A 22,739-nucleotide genomic window follows, 5' to 3' on the forward strand; every position below is an offset into this window, starting at 1 on the left:
AAGTGCTTTGAAAGGCTGGTCCTCTCACACATCAAATCCAGCATCCCTGACTCACTGGACCCACATCAATTTGCATACAGGGCAAACAGATCCACAGAGGACGCCATCTCTCTGGCTCTTCACACTGTCCTGACTCACCTGGAGAGACAGGGCACCTACGTGGGGATGCTATTCATTGACTATAGCTCTGCCTTCAACACGGTCATCCCCACCAAGCTCATCACCAAACTCCACCAGCTAGGCCTCAGCTCGTCGTTATGTGACTGGATCCTGGACTTCCTGCTGGAGTGACCGCAGGCAGTGAGAATGGGCCCGCACCTGTCCTCCACTATCACCCTGAGTACCGGCACACCACAGGGCTGTGTATTGAGCACCATGCTCTACTCCCTCTTCACACACGACTGTGTTCCTGCATTCGCCACCAACACCATTGTCAAGTTTGCAGATGACACAACGGTGATCGGGCTGATCACCAACGGTGATGAAACAAAATACAGAGCGGAGGTGCAGAACCTGGCGGACTGGTGCTCAGATAACAACCTGTCCCTAAATACCACCAAGACCAAGGAGCTGCATCCCAGGGTACTTAAGGAACTGGCTCTAAAAATCGTAGATGCATTGGTGATCATTTTCCAATGTTCTATAGATTCAGGATCAGTTCCTGTGGATTGGAGGGTAGCTAATGTTATCCCACTTTTTAAGAAAGGAGAGAGAGAGAAAACGAGAAATTATAGACCAGTTAGTCTGACATCAGTAGTGGGGAAGATGCTGGAGTCAATTATAAAAGACGAAATTGCGGAACATTTGGATAGTAGTAACAGGATCGTTCCGTGTCAGCGTGGATTTACGAAGGGGAAATCATGCTTGACTAATCTTCTGGAATTTTTTGAGGATGTAACTAGGAAAATGGATAAGGGAGAGCCAGTGGATGTAGTGTACCTGGACTTTCAGAAAGCCTTTGATAAGTTCCCACATATGAGATTAGTGGGCAAGATTAGAGCACATGGTATTGGGGGTAGGGTACTGACATGGATAGAAAAGTGGTTGGCAGGCAGGACACAAAGAGTAGGGATTAACAGGTCCCTTTCAGAATGGCAGGCAGTGATTAGTGGGGTACCGCAAGGTTCGGTGCTGGGACCGCAGCTATTTACAATATACATTAATGACTTAGATGATGGGATTAAAAGTACCATTAGCAAATTTGCAGATGATACAAAGCTGGGGGGGTAGTGTGGACTGTGAGGAGGATGCTATGAGGTTGCAGGGTGACTTGGACAGGTTGTGTGAATGGGCGGATGCATGGCAGATGCAGTTTAATGTGGATAAATGTGAGGTTATCCACTTTGGTGGCAAGAACAGGAAGGCAGATTATTATCTGAATTATGTCAAGTTAGGAAAAGGGGAAGTACAACGAGATCTGGGTGTCCTAGTTCATCAGTCACTGAAAGGAAGCATGCAGATACAACAGGCAGTGAAGAAAGCTAATGGCATGTTGGCCATAACAAGGGGAGTTGAGTTTAGGAGCAAAGATGTCCTTCTGCGGTTGTACAGGGCCCTAGTGAGACCGCACCTGGAGTACTGTGTGCAGTTTTGGTCTCCAAATTTGAAGAAAGACATTCTTGCTATTGAGGGCGTGCAGAGTAGATTCACGAGGTTAATTCCCGGAATGGCGGGACTGTCATATGTTGAAATACTGGAGTGACTGGGCTTGTATACACTGGAATTTAGGAAGAGAGGAGATCTTATCGAAACATATAAGATTATTAAGGGATTGGACACGCTAGAGGCAGGAAACATGCTCCCGATGTTGGGGGAGTCCAGAACCAGGGGCCACAGTTTAAGAATAAGGGGTAGGCCATTTAGAACGGAGATGAGGAAGAACTTTTTCACCCAGAGAGTGGTGAATCTGTGGAACTCTCTGCCTCAGGAGGCAGTGGAGGCCAATTCCCTGGATGCTTTCAAGAGAGCGTTAGTTCGAGCGATAACGAAGTCAGGGGGATATGGGAAGGCAGGAACGGGGTCCTGATTGTGGATGATCTGACATGATCACAGTGAATGGCGGTGCTGGCTCGAAGGGCCGAATGGCGTACTCCTGCACTTATTGTCTATTGCAAGCCACCTCTCTTTTCTTTCCACATTGCTACCCCTGCCCTGCCCTTCCCTTCCCCTCAGGATTCAGGATATCTTTATTTGTCATCCAAAAAACAAGTTTTTTTGGACGAAATTTAGTCACCCACACAGTCCAACAACAAGAGCAATAAAATAAGCAAATTACACAACCCCAACCAACACAACAACAAAAAAAAGAAACATCCATCAAAAAAAAGAAACTCCCCTCCCCTTGTTTGAGGGATTTCCCCACTGGACTCACCCCCCCCTCTCAATGAGGAGAAAAGCACAGGGGTCCTAAAACTCATTGTTTCCTCCACCTACGGTGAAAATGCTGATTAAATCTTCAACTGGCGTGAAGTGGGGGGGGGGGGGGGACAATGCGGAACCCTGGCGAGATGCTCCCGGCCTGACAAAATCCAGAATGGATTTCCAATCTCTCTCTGTCTCCAGAGCAGAGGCAGAGCCCCGGGGCAATGCTCCCATAGAAATAACCATGTTAAATGGGAGCGCTGGCTAACTAACGCAAGCCGCGGTCTATCTGCAACCGGGACCCCCCAGTTGCCCCGGGAATGTCATTGATTTTCCAAAAAAAATCTTAGCCAAATCCTGGCTCCAGTATTGAATGATCCTGGATCCTCGTTTGCTGGTCGTTCCTTCCTTTCTCCTCCTCCTCCTCCTCCTCCTCCTCCCCTTGTCGTGGTGTCCGCCCTGCCTGGTCTATTAACAGCAGCAAGTCCACAGTGCAAAGTCAAAGCGAAGGACGGGCAAGAGCAGGTACGTTTCGCGTTGTGGTGTCCCGTCTACAGGGGGGGCTGGGAGGGAGTGAGGGAGGGGAATACATGGGGTGTACAAAGGTGAAGCAGTTTGGAACTGTTGCAGGGGTTGCTTTGGGAGAGAGGGGGAGAGGGAGAGGTCTGGGGTGGGTGAAATAGACAAGGGCAGCGTGAAACCAACATGCAATGCAATGCAATGCAATGCTCCCAGTCCTGGCATGTGCAACTCTACCGGTGCAACCATGGGGTTGGGTGAAATGGACTTTAAGAGCAATCAGAAAGGTCATGCTTGGAGCTGATGAATCTCCAATCGATCCCTGTCCCCGAGGCACACAAAATGGAGTTGTTGTCGCGACTCCCACGAGCGTATTCTGCTGGGAAGACAGACGTGAATACTGGGCACTACTCAGTGAATGCAGCAAACCAGTGACAGAGCTAGTCCTGACCTCCCATCAATAGTCAATACCTCATTGGAGACTCCCCCCCCCCCCCCCCCCGGGCTATCAATAATCAGACTTTATATATAGTATAAGAAAATAACTGTAGATGCTGGTACAAATCAGACTTTACTGGATTTGCACAAAAAATGCCCTGAATTATTGCTTTGGCTATTGCACTTGAGTTTGGCTTGGTTGTATTTATGTCGGGTATTATCTGATCTGATTGCATAGCGTGCAAAACATAGCTTTTCATTGTAGTGTAAGAAAATAACTGCGGATGCTGGTACAAATCGAAGGTATTTATTCACAAAATGCTAGAGTAACTCAGCAGGTCAGGCAGCATCTCAGGAGAGAAGGAATGGGCGACGTTTCGGGTCGAGACCCTTCTTCAGACCATTATTGTTTATAATAATCATTAGTATTAATAATACTCATTTTTAATAATCAATATAATATTCACATTTGTGATTTATAATTTGTAACGTTTTTGTTTCTAATTTAATAATAATTATGAATAATGCTTTGATAATGTCAATAAAACTGCTTGATAATATTATTAATTGGTATTAATAATACTAAGAAGTGTGAAAATGCATACTTCCAGATTCAGGGACAATTTCTACCCAGGTGTTATCAGGTAACTGAACCATCCCACCAACAGCTAGAGAATGGCCATGATTAATAATATATTCCTTTATTCGTCCCACACCGGGGAAATTTACAGTGTTACAGCAGCAAAGTGGAGAGCAAGAGATCATTCATTATAAATAAAAGATACATAAATTGTCTTCAGTTTTCTGTGTGTCCAGCTGTTATTGTTGACTGGTCTGCTGGGAGCAGTGCTGGTTGTGCAGTCTCACAGCAGCGGGAAGGAAGGACCTCTTATATCTCTCCTTCACGCACTTGGGGTGAAGGAGTCTGTCACTGAAGGAGCTACTCAGGCAGTGACAGTGTCTTGCATGGGGTGGGAGTCGTTGTCCAGCAGCGATGTTAGCTTTGCCATCATCCTCCTCTCTCCCACCGCCTGCACTGAGTCGAGGGGACAACCCAGGACAGAGCCGGCCTTCCTGACCAGCTTGTCGAGTCTCTTCCCTTCCGCCGTTGAGATGCTGCTGCTCCAGCAGACCACTCCATAGAAAATGGCCAATGCCACCACTGTATTGTAGAAGGTCCTTAGGAGTGCCCCCTGCATTCCAAAGGACCTGAGTCTCCTTAGCAGATAAGGTCTGCTCTGGCCCTTTCTGTATAGCGCATCGGTGTTTTCAGTCCAGTCTAGTTTATTGTTGAGGTAAACACCCAGGTACTTACAAGAGTCCACCCTCCCGATGTCCATTCCCTGGATGTTCACCGGTGTCGGGGGGACCTGGCTGCGCCTGCTGAAATCTACCACCATCTCCCTGGTTTTCCCCGCGTTGATCCGGAGGCAGTTCCGCTGGCACCAGTCCACAATCTCCTTGATCAGTTCTCTGTACGCCCTGTCCTCGTCGCCTGTGATGAGGCCGACGATGGCAGAGTCGTCAGAGAACTTCTGTAGATAGGAGTCTGCGGAGTTGTGCCTGAAGTCCGCAGTGTACAGGGTGGACAAGAATGGCGCTGGCACTGTTCCCTGCGGAACCCCAGTGCTGCAGACCACCCTGTCCGAGACCAGGTCCTTTGTCCTGGATGGACAACTTTGTCCATAGAGAATGTTCTCTTGTAACTCTGAAGGAGGTATTCCGAATAAGCAATCTGTGTGTTTTGATTTCATAAGATCATAAGTTCTCGGAGCAGAATTAGGCCATTCGGCCCGTCAAGTCTACTCTACCATTCAATCATGGCTGATCTATCTCTCCCTCCTAACCCCATTCTCCTGCCTTCTCCCCATTACCCCTGACACCCATACTAATCAAGAATCTGTCAATCTCCGCCTTAAAAAATGCACATTGATGGCCTCCACAGACATTTGTGGCAAAGAATTCCACGATGATAGGTTGGACAAACGTGGATTGTTTTTTTCTGGAACGTCGCAGGTTGAATGGAGACCTGACAGGAGTGTATAAAATGATGAGAAGCATAGATACATATAGGAAAATAACTGCACATGCTGGTACAAATCGATTTATTCACAAAATGCTGGAGTAACCCAGCGGGTCAGGCTGCATCTCGGGAGAGAAGGAATGGGTGACGTTTCGGGTCGAGACCTTTCTTCAGTCTGAAGAAGGGTCTCGACCCGAAACGTCACCCATTCCTTCTCTCCCGAGATGCAGCCTGACCCGCTGGGTTACTCCAGCATTTTGTGAATAAATAGAGGCATAGATACATTGGGTGCAGGAAGTTTAAGCATTGCAGATACAATAGTGGTATTTAAGAGGCTTTTTGAAAGGCAAATGGTTATGGAGGGATACGGGTCACGTGCAGGCAGAGGAGATTAGTTAAACTCAGCAACAAGTTTGGCACAGACGTTGCGGGCCGAAGGGCTCGTTCAGCTGCTGTACTGTTCAATGTATCCAAAAGCATTCATCGGCCATTGTATTTATTTATAGACTGCTGGCAAAAAAATGTTTCTAAGGTGCGTCACAGAATCATTCTTGAACAAAACTTGACACTGAGCCAAATAATAAAGCATTCAGGCTCTTAAAGGGTCATTTTTAATGAGCAGACACAAAGTGGTGGAGTGATTCAGCGGGACGGGCAGCATCCCTGGAGAACGTGGATAGGTGGTCTTTCGGGTGGGGAGATTGAAAGTGGGGAGAGAAGGAGAGGGGGGAGGCCTAGAGGTGAGGAAAGACCAGGGCAAATCGGGGCTGGTAACAGATGACCTGTGGCAGGGTGGTTCCCTGATAGGCCAACTGTTGGCTAGGGATGGTGGGATCAAGAGGGATGCATTGTTGTTAACTGTGGAACTGGTTAAATGACTAGGGTGAGGGAAAGGGGAGCAAAGAGGAATGGAGGGGAGTGAGAGTAGTGTTTGTAGAAACTGGTTACATAACTGGGGTGAGGGAAGGGGTAATTGTTGTGAAAGGGTTCAGGGATTCTCGACAGCAGAAGGGAACAGATTAAATGTGAACAAAACACACACACACAGTGCTGCAGTAACTCAGCGGGTCAGGCAGCCTCTGAGGAGGGAATGAACAGGGCGAAGTTTTAGGCCGGGACCCTTCTTCATTCGGACTGCTGAAAAGTGAAAGATGACTCGGAGACCAAGGGTTGTGTAGAGGTTTGAGGGTGGTAGATCAGAAGGAGATTATAGATGGAGGTGCGAAGATCTTGGAGAAAATTAAAGACTCTAAGGTCAAGAGTCAAGTCGAGAGTGTTTTATTGTCACATGTCCCAGATGGAACAATGAAATTCTTACTTGCTGCAGAACAACAGAATATGTAAACATAGTATGCTGTAAGTAATAATGATAATAATAATAGTAGTCTATTGTAGTTCGGAGCTTATTTGAGGTTGTAGAGTTTAACAGCCTGATGGCTGTTGGGAAGAGGCTGTTCCTGAACCTGGATATTACAGTTTTCAGGCTCCTGTATCTTCTTCCCGATGGCAGGGGTGAAATGAGTGTGTGGCCAGGGTGGTGTGGGTCTCTGATGATGCTGGCTGCCTTTTTGAGGCAGCGACTCTGGTAAACCCCTTCGATGGTGGGGAGGTCAGAGTCAGTGATGGACTGGACAGTGTTCACAACTTTTTGCAGTCTTTTCCACTCCCGAACGTTCAAGTTGCCGAACCAGGCCGTGATGCAGCCAGCCAATATGCTCTCTGCTGAACACCTGTAGAAGTTCAAGAGAATCCTCTTTGACGTACCGAATCTCTTTGATCTTCTCGGGAAGTAGAGGCGTTGATGTGCGATTTACAATTGCATCAGCGGACACCTGTATCATCTATCTATCTCCGCCTTTAAAATATCCACTGACTTGGCCTCCACAGCCTTCTGTGGCAAAGAATTCCACAGATTCACCATCCTCTGACGAAAGAAATTTCTCCTCGTCCCCTTTCTAAAAGAACGTCCTTCGATACTGAGGCTAGTAAAGAAGGCAAACTCAATGCTAGCATTTATTTCAAGAGGGCTTGTGCACAAAAACAGGGATGTAGTGCTGAGGCTCTATAAGGCGCTGGTCAGGCCGCATTTGGAATATTGTGAGCAATTTTGGGCACCATGTCTGAGGAAGGATGTGCTGGCTCTGGAGAAGGTCCAGAGGAGGTTTACAAGAATGATCCCAGGAATGAGCGGGTTAACCTATGATGAGAGTTTGTCGGCACTGGGCCTGTACTCGCTGGAGTTTAGAAGAATGAGGGGCGACCTCATTGAAACATACAGAATAGTGAAAGGCTTGGATAGAGTGGATGTGGAGAGGATGTTTCCGCTGGTGGGAGAGTCTAGGACCAGAGGGCATAGGCTCAGTATCAAATGACGTTCTTTTACAAAGGAGATGAGGAGAAATTTATTTCGTCAGAGGGTGGTGACTCTGTGGAATTCTTTGCCACAGAAGGCTGTGGAGGCCAAGTCAGTGGATATTTTTAAGGTGGAGATAGATAGGTGATACAGGTGTCCGAGGTTTTGCGGAGAAGGCAGGAGAATGGGGTTAGGAGGGAAAGATAGGTCAGCCATGATTGAATGGTGGAGTCGACTTGATGGGCCGAATGGCCTAAATCTCCTATCACTTATGACCTTATGACCTGTGTCTACGTTTCAGCATTTGCCAGCAACCATCAGTGTGCAATATAAACCGCACCCAGCTCCAGGCTAGTTCCATGACATGACTTAACTACTCGATTACTTAATAGTTAGATATTAGCTCATTCTCAAACATTCTTATGCTCTCTGTCCACTTTATCGGGATGCATCACAGCTTGGTTTGGGAACAGCTCCATCCGAGACCACGAGAAACTGCAGAGAGTCGTGGACCATCACACAAACCAGCCTCCCTTCCATTGACTCCCTTCCATTGACTCAGTCAGAGAGTGGTGAAGGTGTGGAATTCTCTGCCTCAGAAGGCAGTGGAGGCCAGTTCGTTGGATGCTTTCAAGAGAGAGCTGGATAGAGCTCTTAAGGATAGCGGAGTGAGGGGGTACGGGGAAAAGGCAGGAACGGGGTACTGATTGGGAGTGATCAGCCATGATCGCATTGAATGGCGGTGCTGGCTCGAAGGGCTGAATGGCCTACTCCTGCACCTATTGTCTATTGTCTATTATCTACACCACGCTGCTTCAGCAAGGCCACCAGCATAATCAAAGACCAGTCTCACCCCCGGTTACTGCCTCTTCTCCCCTCTCCCATCAGGCAAGAGGAAACACATCCCTCCAGATTCAGGGGCAGTTTCTTCCCAGCTGTTATCAGGCAACTGGATCATCCTATAATCAACTAGAGAATGATCCTAACCTGCCATCTACCTCATTGGAGACCCTCGGACTATCTTTAATCAGACTTTATCTTGCACTGCACGTTATTCCCTTTATCCTGTATTTGTCCACTGTTCGTGGCCCGACTGTAATCATGCTGACTGGATGGCACGCAACAAAAAAGATCTTCACTCTACCTCGATACATGTGACAATAACTAAACTAAACTGAATGTTATTCCCTTCATTCTGTATCTGTACACTGTGGGCAGGTTGATTGTAATCGTGTGTAGTCTTTCCGCCGACTGGATAGCACGCAACAGAAAAGCTTTGCACTGTATCATATCATATCATATATCTACAGCCGGAAACAGGCCTTTTCGGCCCTCCAAGTCCGTGCTGCCCAGTGATCCCCGCACATTAACACTATCCTACACCCACTAGGGACAATGTTTACATTTACCCAGCCAATTAACCTACATACCTGTACGTCTTTGGAGTGTGGGAGGAAACCGAAGATCTCGGAGAAAACCCACGCAGGTCACGGGGAGAACGTACAAACTCCTTACAGTGCAGCGCCCGTAGTCAGGATCGAACCTGTGTCTCCGGCGCTGCATTCGCTGTAAAGCAGCAACTCTACCGCTGCGCTACCGTACCGTACCTCGGTAATTGTCATTTATTAGCCAAGTATGTTTTGCAACATATGAGGAATTTGATTTGCCATACAGTCATAACAATAAAAGCAACAAGACACACAACTACATAAAAAATTTAACATAAACATCTACCACAACAGCCCCTCCACATTCCCGACTGTGGTGGAAGGCAATAAAGTCTTATCTTTTCTCCCAGGGTCAGGGCAGTCGAACCATCTGCGGTCGGGGCGATCGAAGCTCCCGCGGTCGGGACAATAGACAATAGGTGCAGGAGGAGGCCATTCGGCCCTACGAGCCAGCACCACCATTCAATGTGATCATGGCTGATCATTCTCAATCAGTACCCCGTTCCTGCCTTCTCCCCATACCCCCTGACTCCGCTATCCTTAAGAGCTCTATCTAGCTCTCTCTTGAATGCATTCAGAGAATTGTCCTCCACTGCCTTCTGAGGCAGAGAATTACACAGATTCACAACTCTCTGACTGAAAAGGTTTTTCCTCATCTCCGTTCTAAATGGCCCACCCCTTATTCTTAAACTGTGGCCCCTTGTTCTGGACTCCCCCAACATTGGGAACATGTTTCCTGCCTCTAACGTGTCCAACCCCTTAATAATCTTATACGTTTCGATAAGATCTCCTCTCATCCTTCTAAATTCCAGTGTGTGCAAGCCTAGTCGCTCCAGTCTTTCAACATACGACAATCCCGCCATTCCGGGAATTATCCTAGTGAACCTAGGGGTGTTCGAAGCTCCTGCGGTTGGAGCTCCCGAAGTCGGTCGCTAACCAGGGACCGCGAGCTCCACGTTGTTAAAGTCCACAGGCTCCCGCAGTTGGAGCTCCTGAGGTCCCAGCAAGAGGCCGCCAGCTCCACGATGTTAGGAGATACGCAGTGCGGACGGAGATACGACACGGAAAAAGTCGCATCTCCGTCGAGGAAAGAGATTTAAAAAGTTTCCCCCCACCCCCACATAATACAAAACTAAAGATAAACTAAAACATCCATTTTACAACAAACTAAAAACACAAAGAAGGAAAAAGACGAGACAGACGGCTGGCGAGGCAGCCACCGTAAGGCGCCCCCTGGTGGCAATAAACTATACTAAACTACTCGATTACTTAACAGTTTGAGAGGAAACCAATATTTAACTCTCTTATAAGAAAATAACTGCAGATGCTGGTACAATATCGAAGGTATTTATTCACAAAATGCTGGAGTAACTCAGCAGGTCAGGCAGCATCTCGGGAGAGAAGGAATGGGCGATGTTTCGGGTCGAGACCCTCTTATGCTCGCTGTCTACTTAAAAAATATATAATGGCCAGTCTTGTTCAAAATGTGTGTGAAGCAGAGTGGACAATGGTTTAAGGTGAGGGGGGGGAGGTTTAATAGGAACCTGAGGGGTCACTTATTTTACACAAAGGGTGGTGGGTGTATGGAACGATCTGCCAGAGGAGGTAGTGGAGGCAGGGACTATTGCAATGTTTAAGAAGCATTTAAACAGGTAGGTGGATCCGACAGGTTTAGAGGGATATGGGCCAGACACAGGCAGGTGGGACTAGAGTAGATGGGACATGTTGGCTGTTGTGGGCAAGTTGGGCTGAAGGGCCTGTTTCCATGCTGTAAGACTGACTCGTTGACTCTATAAGCAATTTGTCTATTTTTGTATTAAACACTGCTGGAATGTCAGTAAGGTTTTAATGATCTGACATTTGCTTGAAGATCCCTTTTCCCGTGGGTGGATATTGTGCAGGCCGTTATAATCCCCTGTTTACCGAAGGCCTATCTCTAGTGAACGCACAATTAAATCACAAATTCCAAAATAAATTGTTCTTTGTTCCGCATCTTATTTGCTTTCGAGTTGAGCTCATACTTGCGTCTCCAACTAATTGTTCGGTCTAAGCTAAATTTAACTCAGTCTATCAATTATATATCTTTGTGTGTTAAGAATTTGTCTACACTTAGCTTAAAACGTGATGTGGTTCCCTCCCTTTGTTATCTCCCCTTCCCAAACCTTACCTTCTCCCCTACATTGAAGATAGAACAGTACAGCACCGGAACAGGCCCTTCGGCCCACTATGTCTGAGCTGAACATAATGCCAAGACTGCCTCCTCTCTGCCTGTACATGATCCATTTCCCTCCACTTCCTGCTCATCCATGTGCCGATCCAAATGTCTCCTAAACGCCACGATCGTACCTGCCTCCACCACCACACACTCTAGGCACCCACCACCCTCAGTGTAAAAACAAAATTTGCCCTGCAACACAATACAATACAATACAATATATCTTTATTGTCATTGTACAGGAGTGCAACGAGATTGGGAATGCGCCTCCCATACGATGCAATAAATTAATTAGCTAAATTTATACAACCCAGTGAAACAAAATTAGAAACAGTTTTAAAACAGTATAAAGTTCAAGTAGATCTGTGCCGGTTCACTGTGCGATGTGACCATCCAGCTCAGCAGGACCGGTTCATAGCAGCTATGGCCCTGGGGATGAAGCTGTTCCTGAGTCTGGAGGTGCGGGCGTAGAAGGCCTTGTAGCGTCTGCCCGATGGTAGAAGTTCGAACAGACTGTTGCAGGGGTGTGAGGAGTCTTTGTGGATGCTGGTGACTTTTCTGAGGCATCGTGTGTTGTAGATGCCCTCCAAGGCTGGTAGCTGTGTTCCGATGGCCCTCTGAGCTCTATGGACTACCCGCTGAAGAGCTTTCCTCTCTGCCTCCGTGCAGCTGGGGTACCACACAGGGATGCCATGTATTAGGATGCTCTCTATGGTGCAGCGGTAGAAGGTCGTCAGCAGATGTTGGGGTAGACCAGACCATTTCAGTGTTCTTAGGTAGAACAGTCGTTGCTATGCCTTCTTGACCAGCGATGTTATCTCCTGTAAACCTTGGCCCTCTCACCGTGTGCCCTCTGGTATTTGTTTTTTCCATTCTGGGAAAATGGTTCTGACTTTGTAGCCTATCTAGGCCCTTCATAATTTAATATACTTCTATCGGGTCTTCCCTCAGCCCCTCGTGCTCCAGAGAAAACAATGCAAGTTTGTCCAACCTCTCCCTGCAGTTAGTCAGGAGTGTTTTATTGTCGTGTGTCCCAGATAGAACAAGGAGACTAGTACACTGTAAATAATAATAATAATAATAATAGTCTATTAATACCTCCTAATCTAGTCACCATTCCGGTAAGCCATCTCTGCACCCTGTCCAAAGACTCCATTTTTTAATGGGGTGACCAGAACTGCACGCAATATCCATTTGCGGCCTAAGTCTGGTGGAGCTGCAACATGACACCCTGACTCTTCTACTCAATGTCCCGGCCCGGTGAAGGCAACCGTACCTTCGTTACCAACAGTTCGGACTACCGACAGTCCTCAGGAACCCTGGTGTAACTCACAGACTTTTATTCCCGAGGGGAAAGGCGAATTTATAATCTTCCATCATCCGGACACCAAGTGTGGTCATTGTTCTAGGAAGGGAACGTGGGGAGGGATTTGGATTTCAAGCCATAGATCTTTCCAACGACAGAACGTGGGGTGGCACGGTGGCGCAGCGGTAGAGTTGCTGCCTTACAGCGAATGCAGCGCCGGAGACTCAGGTTCGATCCCGACTACGGGCGCCGTCTGTACGGAGTTTGTACGTTCTCCCCGTGACCTGCGTGGGTTTTCTCCGAGATCTTCGGTTTCCTCCCACACTCCAAAGACGTACAGGTATGTAGGTTAATTGACTGGGTAAATGTAAAAATTGTCCCTAGTGTGTGTAGGATAGTGTTAGTGTGCGGGGATCGCTGGGCGGCGCGGACTCGGTGGGCCGAAGGGCCTGTTTCCGGGCTTTATCTCTAAATCTAAATCTAAAACTTGGGGTGGCAAGGTGGCGCAGCGGTAGAGTTGCTGCCTTGCAGCGCCAGAGACCCGGGTTCAATCCTGACTGCGGGTGCTGTCTGTATGGAGTTTGTACGTTCTCCCTGCGACCGCATGGGTTTTCTTCAAGTGCTCCAGTTTCCACCCACGCCCCGAAGACATGCAGGTTTGTAGGTTAATTGGCTTTGGTAAAATTGTTCATTGTCCCCAGGAGTATAGGTTAGTGCTGGTGTATGATGTAGGTTAGTGCTGGTGTATGATGTGATTGTTGGCCGTCGCGGGACTCAGTGGGCCAAAGGGCCTGTTTCCACGCTGCATCTCTAAAGTCTAAAGTAAAGTCTAAAGTAAAGATTCTACCGAGGGTAGACACAAAGTGCTGGAGCAACTCGGCAGGTCAGGCAGCATCTGTGGAGAAAAGGAACAGGTGGTGTTTCGGATTGGAATCCTTCTTCAAACTGAAAGGGGGGGGGGGGCTGGAGGTAGGAAAAGGCCTGAACAAATTAGGGCCGGCAACAGATGACCAAGGAAGGGTTGAGCCCACGATGGCCCATTGTTGGCTTTGGAAGAGGTGTTAATGAAGGGATGCAAGGATGCGTACAGTGGAACTAGTGGGGTGACTGGGGTGGGGGAGGAGGGTGGGATGGTCGAGGGAATGCAGGGGTTACTTGGAATTCTACCTGTTTAGAGATATTGGCTGGGCCACGGTTTAATCCATGGATGTGGCAATTGGTGAAGGTGATGGATGATATTAAGATTATTAAGGGGTTGGACACGTTAGAGGCAGGAAACATGTTCCCAATGTTGGGGGAGTCCAGAACCAGGGGCCACAGTTTAAGAATAAGGGGTAGGCCATTTAGAACAGAGATGAGGAAAAACCTTTTCAGTCAGAGAGTTGTGAATCTGTGGAATTCTCTGCCTCAGAAGGCAGTGGAGGCCGATTCTCTGAATGTATTCAAGAGAGAGCTAGATAGAGCTCTTAAGGATAGCGGAGTCAGGGGGTATGGGGAGAAGGCAGGAACGGGGTACAGATTGAGAATGATCAGCCATGATCACATTGAATGGCGGTGCTGGCTCGAAGGGCCGAATGGCCTCCTCCTGCACCTATTGTCTATTGTCTATATGAGAGAGGGAGTCGAGAGAGCAAGGCACTGGATGCTGGGAGTGCGAACTAGAAACTGTTGTGCTTACTTGTGTTCCTTCACTACTGTTGTTTGTCTGTGTTTAGAGTCCAAAAGATGGTGGTGCTATCGAAGGAATATGGGTGCGTGGTGCTGACAGGAGCGGCCAGCTTTGCCGTGGTCTCCTTTCTGGCGTACAAGGTGGCGGCAGCTCGGAAGAAGTACAATGTGGACGTAAGTTTATATCACCCATAACCAGAATCACCTCCGAGATAGTGACTTCAATCACCAGTCCATGAATCGAAAGTGAAACATAGAAACATAGAAAATGGCTGCAGGAGTAGGCCTTTCGGCCCTTCAATATTCGCCACCACCATTCAACATGATCATGGCTGATCATCCAAAATCAGTACCCCGTTCCTGCTTTCTCCCCATATCCCTTGATTCCTTTAGCCCTAAGAGCTCTATCTAACTCTCTCTTGAAAACATCCAGTGAATTGGCCTCCACTGCCTTCTGTGGCAGAGAATTCCACAGATTCACAACTCTCTGGTGAAAAAGATTTTCCTCATCTCAGTCCTAAATGGCCTACCCCTTATTCTCAAACTGTGGCCCCTGGTTCTGGACTCCCCCAACATTGGGAACATTTTTCCTGCATCTAGCCTGTCCAATCCCTTAAGAATTGTATATGTTTTAGTAAGATCCCCTCTCATCCTTCTAAATTCCAGTGTATATAAGCCCAGTCAATCCATTCCTTCATAATATGTCATTCCCGCCATCCCAGGAATTAACTTGGTGAACCTACGCTGCACTCCCTCAATAGCAAGAATGTCCTTCCTCAAATTAGGTGACCAAATCTGCACACAATACTCCAGGTGTGGTCTCACCGGGACCCTGTACAACTGCAGAAGGACCTCTTTGCTCCTAAACTCAAATCCTCTCGCTGTGAACACAACAACAGACAACAACAACAGAGCTTTATTTGTCATTCGGTACCAAGGTACCGAACGAAACTACATAGCAGTCACATAAAAAAGAAAAAGAACACAAGACACATGACCCCAACACAAACATCCATCACAGTGACTCCAAACACCCCCTCACTCCAAACTTCCACTCTCTTCCCCCCGCACCCACGGACAGACAGCTCGTCCCCGACCGACCCGCACAGTCCCCACAAGGGGATGGAAGTCCCCGCGGCCGAGCCGCACCGGGCGCTGAAACGTCTCGCGGCCGAGCCGGGCGATGGAAGGCCCCGCGGCCGAGCCGTGCGCAGCTAAGTCCCGCGGCCGAGCCGCACCGGGCGATGTTAGGTCCCGCGGCCGAGCCGCACCAGGCGATGGAAGGCCCCGCGGCCAAGCCGCACCGGGCGATGTTAAGTCCAGCGGCCGAGCCGCACCAGCGATGAAAAGTCCCGCGGCTGAGCCGCGCCGGGCGATGTTAGGCCCCGCGGCCAAGCCGCACCGGGCACTGTTAAGTCCAGCGGCCGAGCCGCACCGGGCACTGTTAAGTCCAGCGGCCGAGCCGCACCGGGCGATGTTAGGTCCCGCGGCCGAGCCGCACCGGGCGATGTTAGGTCCAGCGGCCGAGCCGCGCCGGGCGATGGAAGGCCCCGTGGCCGAGCCGCACCCCGCACCGTGAGGAAGAGACCTAAAAGAGAAAGGTGTCCCCCGTCCCCCCACCCACACCACCACCCCCCCCACCCACACCACCACCACCCCCCACACATACACAACCAAAACAAACAAAAAAAACCATCCCAACACCGACACACAACAACAAAAAAAAGGAAAAAAGACGAACAGACTGCTAGCGAGCCGCAGCCGTTAGGCGCCGCCACTTCTATGCCATTAGCTTTCTTCACGTACCTGCATGCTTACTTTCAGTGACTGATGAACAAGGACACCTAGGTCTCGTTGCACCTCCCCTTTTCAAATCTAACACCATTCAGATAATAATCTGCCTTCTTGTCCTTGCCACCAATGTGGATAACCTCACATTTATCCACATTATACTGCATCTGCCCACTCACCCAACCTGTCCAAGTCACCCTGCAGCCTCATAGCATCCTGTTCACAGTTTACACTGCCACCCAGCTTTGTGTCATCTGCAAACCTAGAGATGAACCAGGTCACAGCACAGAAACAGGCCCTTCGGTCCAACTCATCCAGGTTGCCTAGCTACTTCCATTAACCTAATCCCCTTAAACCACAAGGGTCCTGTCCCGAAACCTCGCCCATCCATGTTCTCCAGAGATGCCGTCTGACCCGTTGAGTTTCTCAAGCGTCAAGAGAGAGTCAAGTGTTTTATTGTCATACTGGACCAAGTGGACCCGTTGGGCCCAAACCTCTCCTGCATTGGTGCAGCACCCTCTCCTCCCCCCCTCCCCCCTTCCCCCTCCCCACGTCCTTTCTCCGCCCTCCCTCCCTCCTCCCCACCCCCTCCCCCCAACCCCTCTCCCCCCTCCCTTCCCCAACCCCCCTCCCCATTACCTTCCCTCCCCATCCACCCCCCTACCCTCCCTAGGAGATAGATTTAAACTTTAAAATGTGAATAACTTTAAAGATATCACACCGATTTCAATGAAACTTCTTCCGTTAGCACCAAAGGGACGATGGTGAGTAAGGTGGGCCTAAAATTGTCGCGCTATCGTGTACCGTTTTGGCTGTAGTTCAGGAACAAACAAACAAACAAACGAGAGTTTTAGTAAACAGATGTCCCAGATAGAACAATAACATTCTTACTTGCAGCAGCACAACAGAATATGTGAACACAGTACTCTGTAAACAACACAATAAATGAGAAAAAAAATCAGTGTGTGTGTGTATATACATACATCCACACAACAAAACAAACAAGAATAGTGCAAAAGGACAAAGCTAATGCCCCCAAGTCTATGTAGTTCAGAGCTTATTCGGAGGTTGTAGTGTTTAATAGCCTGTTGGCTGTCGGGACGAAGCTGTTCCTGAACCTGGACGTTCCAGTTTTCAGGACGTCCAGTATTTTCTTCCTGATGGCAGGAGTGAAATGAGAGCGTGGCCAGGGAGGTGTGGGTCTCTGATGATGCTGGCTGCCTTTATGAGGCAGAGACCCCTGTAGATCCCTTCGATGGTGGGGAGGTCAGTCCCCGTGATGGACTGGGCAGTGTTCACCACTGTTTGCAGTCTTCTTCGCTCCTGGGAGTTCAAGTTGCTGAGCCAGGCCGTGATGCAGCCGGTCAATATGGTCTCCACTGGACACCTGTAGAGGTTCAGGAGAATGATCTCTGACGTACCGTATCTCCGTAATCTTCTCAAGTGGTTAAGGCGTTGATGGGCTTTCTTTATAACTGCATCGGTGTGCAGGGTGACACGAAAGCAGCATTTCGTGTCTTAGACAATAGACAATAGACAATAGGTGCAGGAGTAGGCCATTCAGCCCTTCGAGCCAGCACCGCCATTCAATGCGATCATGGCTGATCACTCTCAATCAGTACCCCGTTCCTGCCTTCTCCCCATACCCCCTCACTCCGCTATCCTTAAGAGCTCTATCTAGCTCTCTCTTGAAAGCATCCAACGAACTGGCCTCCACTGCCTTCTGAGGCAGAGAATTCCACACCTTCACCACTCTCTGACTGAAAAAGTTCTTCCTCATCTCCGTTCTAAATGGCCTACCCCTTATTCTTAAACTGTGGCCCCTTGTTCTGGACTCCCCCTACATTGGGAACATGTTTCCTGCCTCTAATGTGTCCAATCCCCTAATTATCTTATATGTTTCAATAAGATCCCCCCTCATCCTTCTAAATTCCAGTGTATACAAGCCCAATCGCTCCAGCCTTTCAACATACGACAGTCCCGCCATTCCGGGAATTAACCTAGTGAACCTACGCTGCACGCCCTCCATAGCAAGAATATCCTTCCTCAAATTTGGAGACCTGCATCTGCAGTTCCTGACACCTACATCTGCAGTTCCCTTCCCTGCCTTACCCCCGAGTATTTTAATCCACTGCACACAGTCATTAAAATGTTAGTGACCTAAAGATTTGCAACACGCCAAACCTTGCTTAAACCGCCGTGGAGATGCAAGAAACTGCAAATGGTGGAATCTTGAACAAAACGTACAAAGTGCTGGAGGATTTCAGTGAGACTGACTGGGGGCGCAGTGTAGAGCTGCTGCCTGACAGCGCCAGTGACCCGGGTTCGATCCTGACCTCCGGTGCTGTCTGTACAGAGTTTGTATATTCTCCCTGACACGGTAGGTTAATTGTCTTCGGTTAAAATAAAATGTAAATTTGCCCTCGTGTGTGTGGGACAGTGCTAGTTAGTGTACTGGGTGATCACTGGGTCGGTGCGGACTCGGTGGGCCGATGGGCCTGTTTACGCGCTGTGTGCCTAAAGTCTCAAATCCATCACAGATGCTGCCTGACCCGCTGAGTTCCTCCAGCACTTTATGATAAACTGTTTCATTATTGGCCTGTGAAGTGTGGTGTTTAGACAATAGACAATAGGTGCAGGAGGAGGCCATTCAGCCCTTCGAGCCAGCACCACCATTCAATGTGATCATGGCTGATCATTCTCAATCAGTACCCCGCTCCTGCCTTCTCCCCATACCCCCTGACTCCGCTATCCTTAAGAGCTCTATCTAGCTCTCTCTTGAATGCATTCAGAGAATTGGCCTCCACTGCCTTCTGAGGCAGAGAATTCCACAGATTTACAACTCTCTGACTGAAACAGTTTTTCCTCATCTCTGTTCTAAATGGCCTACCCCTTATTCTTAAACTGTGGCCCCTTGTTCTGGACTCCCCCAACATTGGGAACATGTTTCCTGCCTCTAACGTGTCCAATCCCATTATAATCTTACATGTTAAGATCTGTCTGATCTCAAGCTGGTTCTGCTTACTGCTCACTTCCTTATCTCCACCTCAACAATCTTTCCTCCTGACCGCTGTTTCCAAGTAGCTCCAATATTTTCTTTGTGCGAGTGCCGTGATTTCTGAACACTGTGTAACATGGAGCCCTCAACTCAAAATTGCAAATTGTTATTTAATTGCAATGTGGCTGAAAAAATCCTTTGTGTTCTTTCCAATCGGCCTCTGACAATCTAACTTGTGGCTCAAGGCTAAATCTAAACTCACGACGGCCAAAACGACATAACTTGGCACGGACCGTCAAAGAAACCAGGCAGGACGAAGGGCAGCACAGTGGCACAGCGGGTAGAGCTGCTGCCTCACAGTGCCAGTGACCAGGGGTTCGATCCTGACCTCGGGTGCTGTCTCTGTGTGTGTGTGTGTGCGTGTGTGTGTGTGTGTGCGTGCGTGCGTGCGTGCGTGCGTGCGTGCGTGTGTGGAGTTTGCCCGTTCTCCCTGTAACTGTGCGTTCCCTCCGGGAGCTCTCACATCCCAACGACGTGCGGGTTTGTAGGTTAATCGGCCCTCTGTAAATTCCTCCTAGTGTGTAGGGAGTGGATGTGAAGGTGGGATAACAGAACTTCGATCCCGACTACGGGCGCCGTCTGTACGGAGTTTGTACGTTCTCCCCGTGACCTGTGTGGGTTTTCTACGAGAATTTCAGTTTCCTCCCACACTCCAAAGACGTACAGGTTTGTAGGTTAATTGGCTTGGTAAATGTAAAAATTATCCCTGGTGGGTGTAGGATAGTGTTAATGTACGGGGATCACTGGTCAGCGCGGACCCGGTGGGCCGAACGGCCTGTTTCCGTGCTGTATCTTCCTGTCAAAGAATATTCTCTCTGCTGTTCCATCCTCTGAAATCACAGTATTGTTACAGTACAGATCCCACGTTCTGCACACTATGTACAAGGTCTCGTGTTCAGTTTTGGCCACCCTGCTATAGGAAGGATGTTGTTAAGCTGGAAAGAGTGAAGAGAAGATTTCCAAGGATGTTGCCAGAACTCGAGGACCTGAGCTACAGGGAGAGGTTGGGCGGGCTAGGACTTTTATTTCATGGGATCTGTACTGTAACAATACTGTAATTTCAGAGGATTGGACAGCAGAGAGAATATTCTTTGATAGGAAGATACAGCACGGAAACAGGCCCTTCGGCCCAACGGGTCCGCGCTGACCAGCGATCCCCGCACATTAACACATAATAACTATTTCTCCCGTTGGGATGGAAGTTTTAGAATGATATATTCTTGCCTTCCCTGGTCCCGTCCCTACCAGGCATCCCATCAATGCAGCTTTACAACAAAACTCCATTTGCAGATGTATAAATGTCTCTACTCACGATCGTTTAGTTTAGTGATACAGCATTGTTGAGATGCCCAGATCCATGTCTAGCAAGCTCGATGCAATCAGTCTAGACACAAAGTGCTGGCGCAGCTGAAACACCTGTTGACTTGGCCTCCGCCTCCATCTGTGACAATGAATTCCACAGATTCGCCACCCTCTGGCTAAAGAAATTCCTCCTCATCTCCATTCTAAAGGTACGTCCTTATAGCTGAGGCTGTGCCTCTGGTCCTAGACTCTCACACTACCAGAAACATCCTCCCCTCATCCATTCTCTATCTAGACCTTCCAGTCCATAGACTTTCATAGTTGCTGATAGAGCATGATAGGTGTTGGCATGCTGTTCTTGAACCTGGTGGTCATTTTTTTCGGACTGAAGACAAGAATGTCGGAGTATTCTTTAGTCAGAAGGTGGTGAAGTTATTTGCCACAGAAGGCTGTTGAGGCCAAGTCAGTGGATATATTTAAGATAGATTCTTGATTAGTACAGGTGTCAGTGGTGAGACAGCAGAATGGGGTTAGGAGGGAGAGATAGATCAGCCATGATTGAATGGCGGAGTAGACTTGATGGGCCGAATGGCCTAATTCTGCTCCTATCACTGGTGATCTTAGTGGATCAGGCAGCATCTCTGGAAAACATGGATAGGTGACGTTTCGGGTCAGGACCCTTCGTCAGATCGAAAAGGTCAGCTATCCATGTTCTCCAGAGATGCTGTCTGAATTGCTCCAGCACTTTGTCTTTTTTTAAAAAAAGGAGAATCTGCAGTTCTTTGTGACTTCATTCCTGCCCTTGGTGCCTTTTAACGTGGCTATTCTGAGGTCTCTGCCTTTGTATAACCAGTTATTCAAAATACTGCTGCCTAATTACTAATTAATTATCCATCGCTGGTACTGACCTCCCCACCATCGAAGGAATCATTAGGAGGTGCTGCCCCAAAAAATTAGCCAGCATCATCAAGGACCTTTTTTCAGTCTGAAACTTCACTTATCCATGTTCACCAGAGATGCAGCCCGACCCGATGAGTTAATCCAGCAATTTATGTCCTTAGACTTTTGGACTTTAGACTTGCAGTGTTGGAACAGGCCCTTCGACCCATAAATTCCACGCCGACCAGCGTATACTAGCTCTGGCCTACAAATTAGGAACAGTTTACAATTTACAGAAGCCAATTAACCCTCAAACTCGCCCGCATGTCTTTGGAGTGTGGGCGGAAACTGGAGCAAACCCACGCAGTCACGGTGAGAACGTACAAACTCCACACAGACAGCACCCTTAGTCAGGAGTGAGCCGGGTCTCTGGCGTTGTGAGGCAGCAACTCTACCGCTGCGCCACCGTGCTGCCCTGTGTCTTCTTTTGTAAACCAGCATTTGTGGTTCCCTGTTTTTCCAAGCCCCTGGCTCAATTCTCCTGCACTAAAGAGCCGTGTCAATAGTACAATCGATTGGTCCTCGGTCTGAAGAAGGGTCTTGACCCGGAACGTCACCCATTCCTTCTCTCCTGAGATGCTGCCTGACCCGCTGAGTTACTCCAGCATTTTGTGAATAAATACCTTCGATTTGTGCCAGCAACTGCGGTTATTTTCCTACACAATCAATTGTTTTCGTTATTTATCAAATATGCAACAGCACAGTGCTGCCATTTTTGACGCTGTTATTCAAAGACCAAAGTTCGGTCGGCCCGCGCTCTCGTTGTACTGGAGCAGTTCCCACGAACTGACGTCCCTCTCCTCTCCTGGCCGAGCCATCTTTGTGTCTCGGGGGCGCCTCCTGCAGCCGACCTTGAAGGTGCTGGAAACATGACCCTGGTTCACCATCCCTACCGGCCCTTGCTCCTCACATCCAACATCTCCAGCTCTCTCCCGGTTCTGCCGACCGTCGAGTCCCGGTCCCATAGAACGCCGAACCTTTGGGCAGGCACCATGGCCGCGGAGTACTGTGTGCAGTTGTACTGGGCCCTAGTGAGACCGCACCTGGAGTACTGTGTGCAGTTGTACAGGGCCCTAGTGAGACCGCACCTGGAGTACTGTGTGCAGATTTGGTCTCCAAATTTGAGGAAGGATATTCTTGCTATTCAGGGCGTGCAGCGTAGGTTTACTAGGTTAATTCCCGGAATGGCAGGACTATCATATGTTGAAAGACTGGAGCGACTAGGCTTGTATACACTGGAATTTAGAAGGATGAGAGGAGATCTTATCGAAACGTATAAGATTATTAAGGGGTTGGACACGTTAGAGGCAAGAAACAT

The 22,739-nt window shown here is 48.6% G+C and overlaps 1 protein-coding gene across 1 annotated transcript in view; it reads left to right on the forward strand.

Annotated features, from left to right (window-relative positions):
• The first annotated feature begins 2,730 nt into the window (after positions 1–2,730).
• Positions 2,731–22,739, forward strand: part of mgst3a (microsomal glutathione S-transferase 3a) — a 30,292-nt gene continuing 10,283 nt past the window's right edge. The window contains exons 1-2 of the mRNA XM_078408054.1: positions 2,731–2,886; positions 14,379–14,505. Of these exons, the coding sequence (XP_078264180.1) occupies positions 14,389–14,505 (117 nt within the window). The 5' untranslated portion in view covers positions 2,731–2,886; positions 14,379–14,388. The remainder of the gene's footprint in view (positions 2,887–14,378; positions 14,506–22,739) is intronic.

The sequence above is a fragment of the Rhinoraja longicauda genome, chromosome 11, assembly GCF_053455715.1.
Source record: "Rhinoraja longicauda isolate Sanriku21f chromosome 11, sRhiLon1.1, whole genome shotgun sequence".
In the NCBI taxonomy this organism is placed as follows: domain Eukaryota; kingdom Metazoa; phylum Chordata; class Chondrichthyes; order Rajiformes; family Arhynchobatidae; genus Rhinoraja; species Rhinoraja longicauda.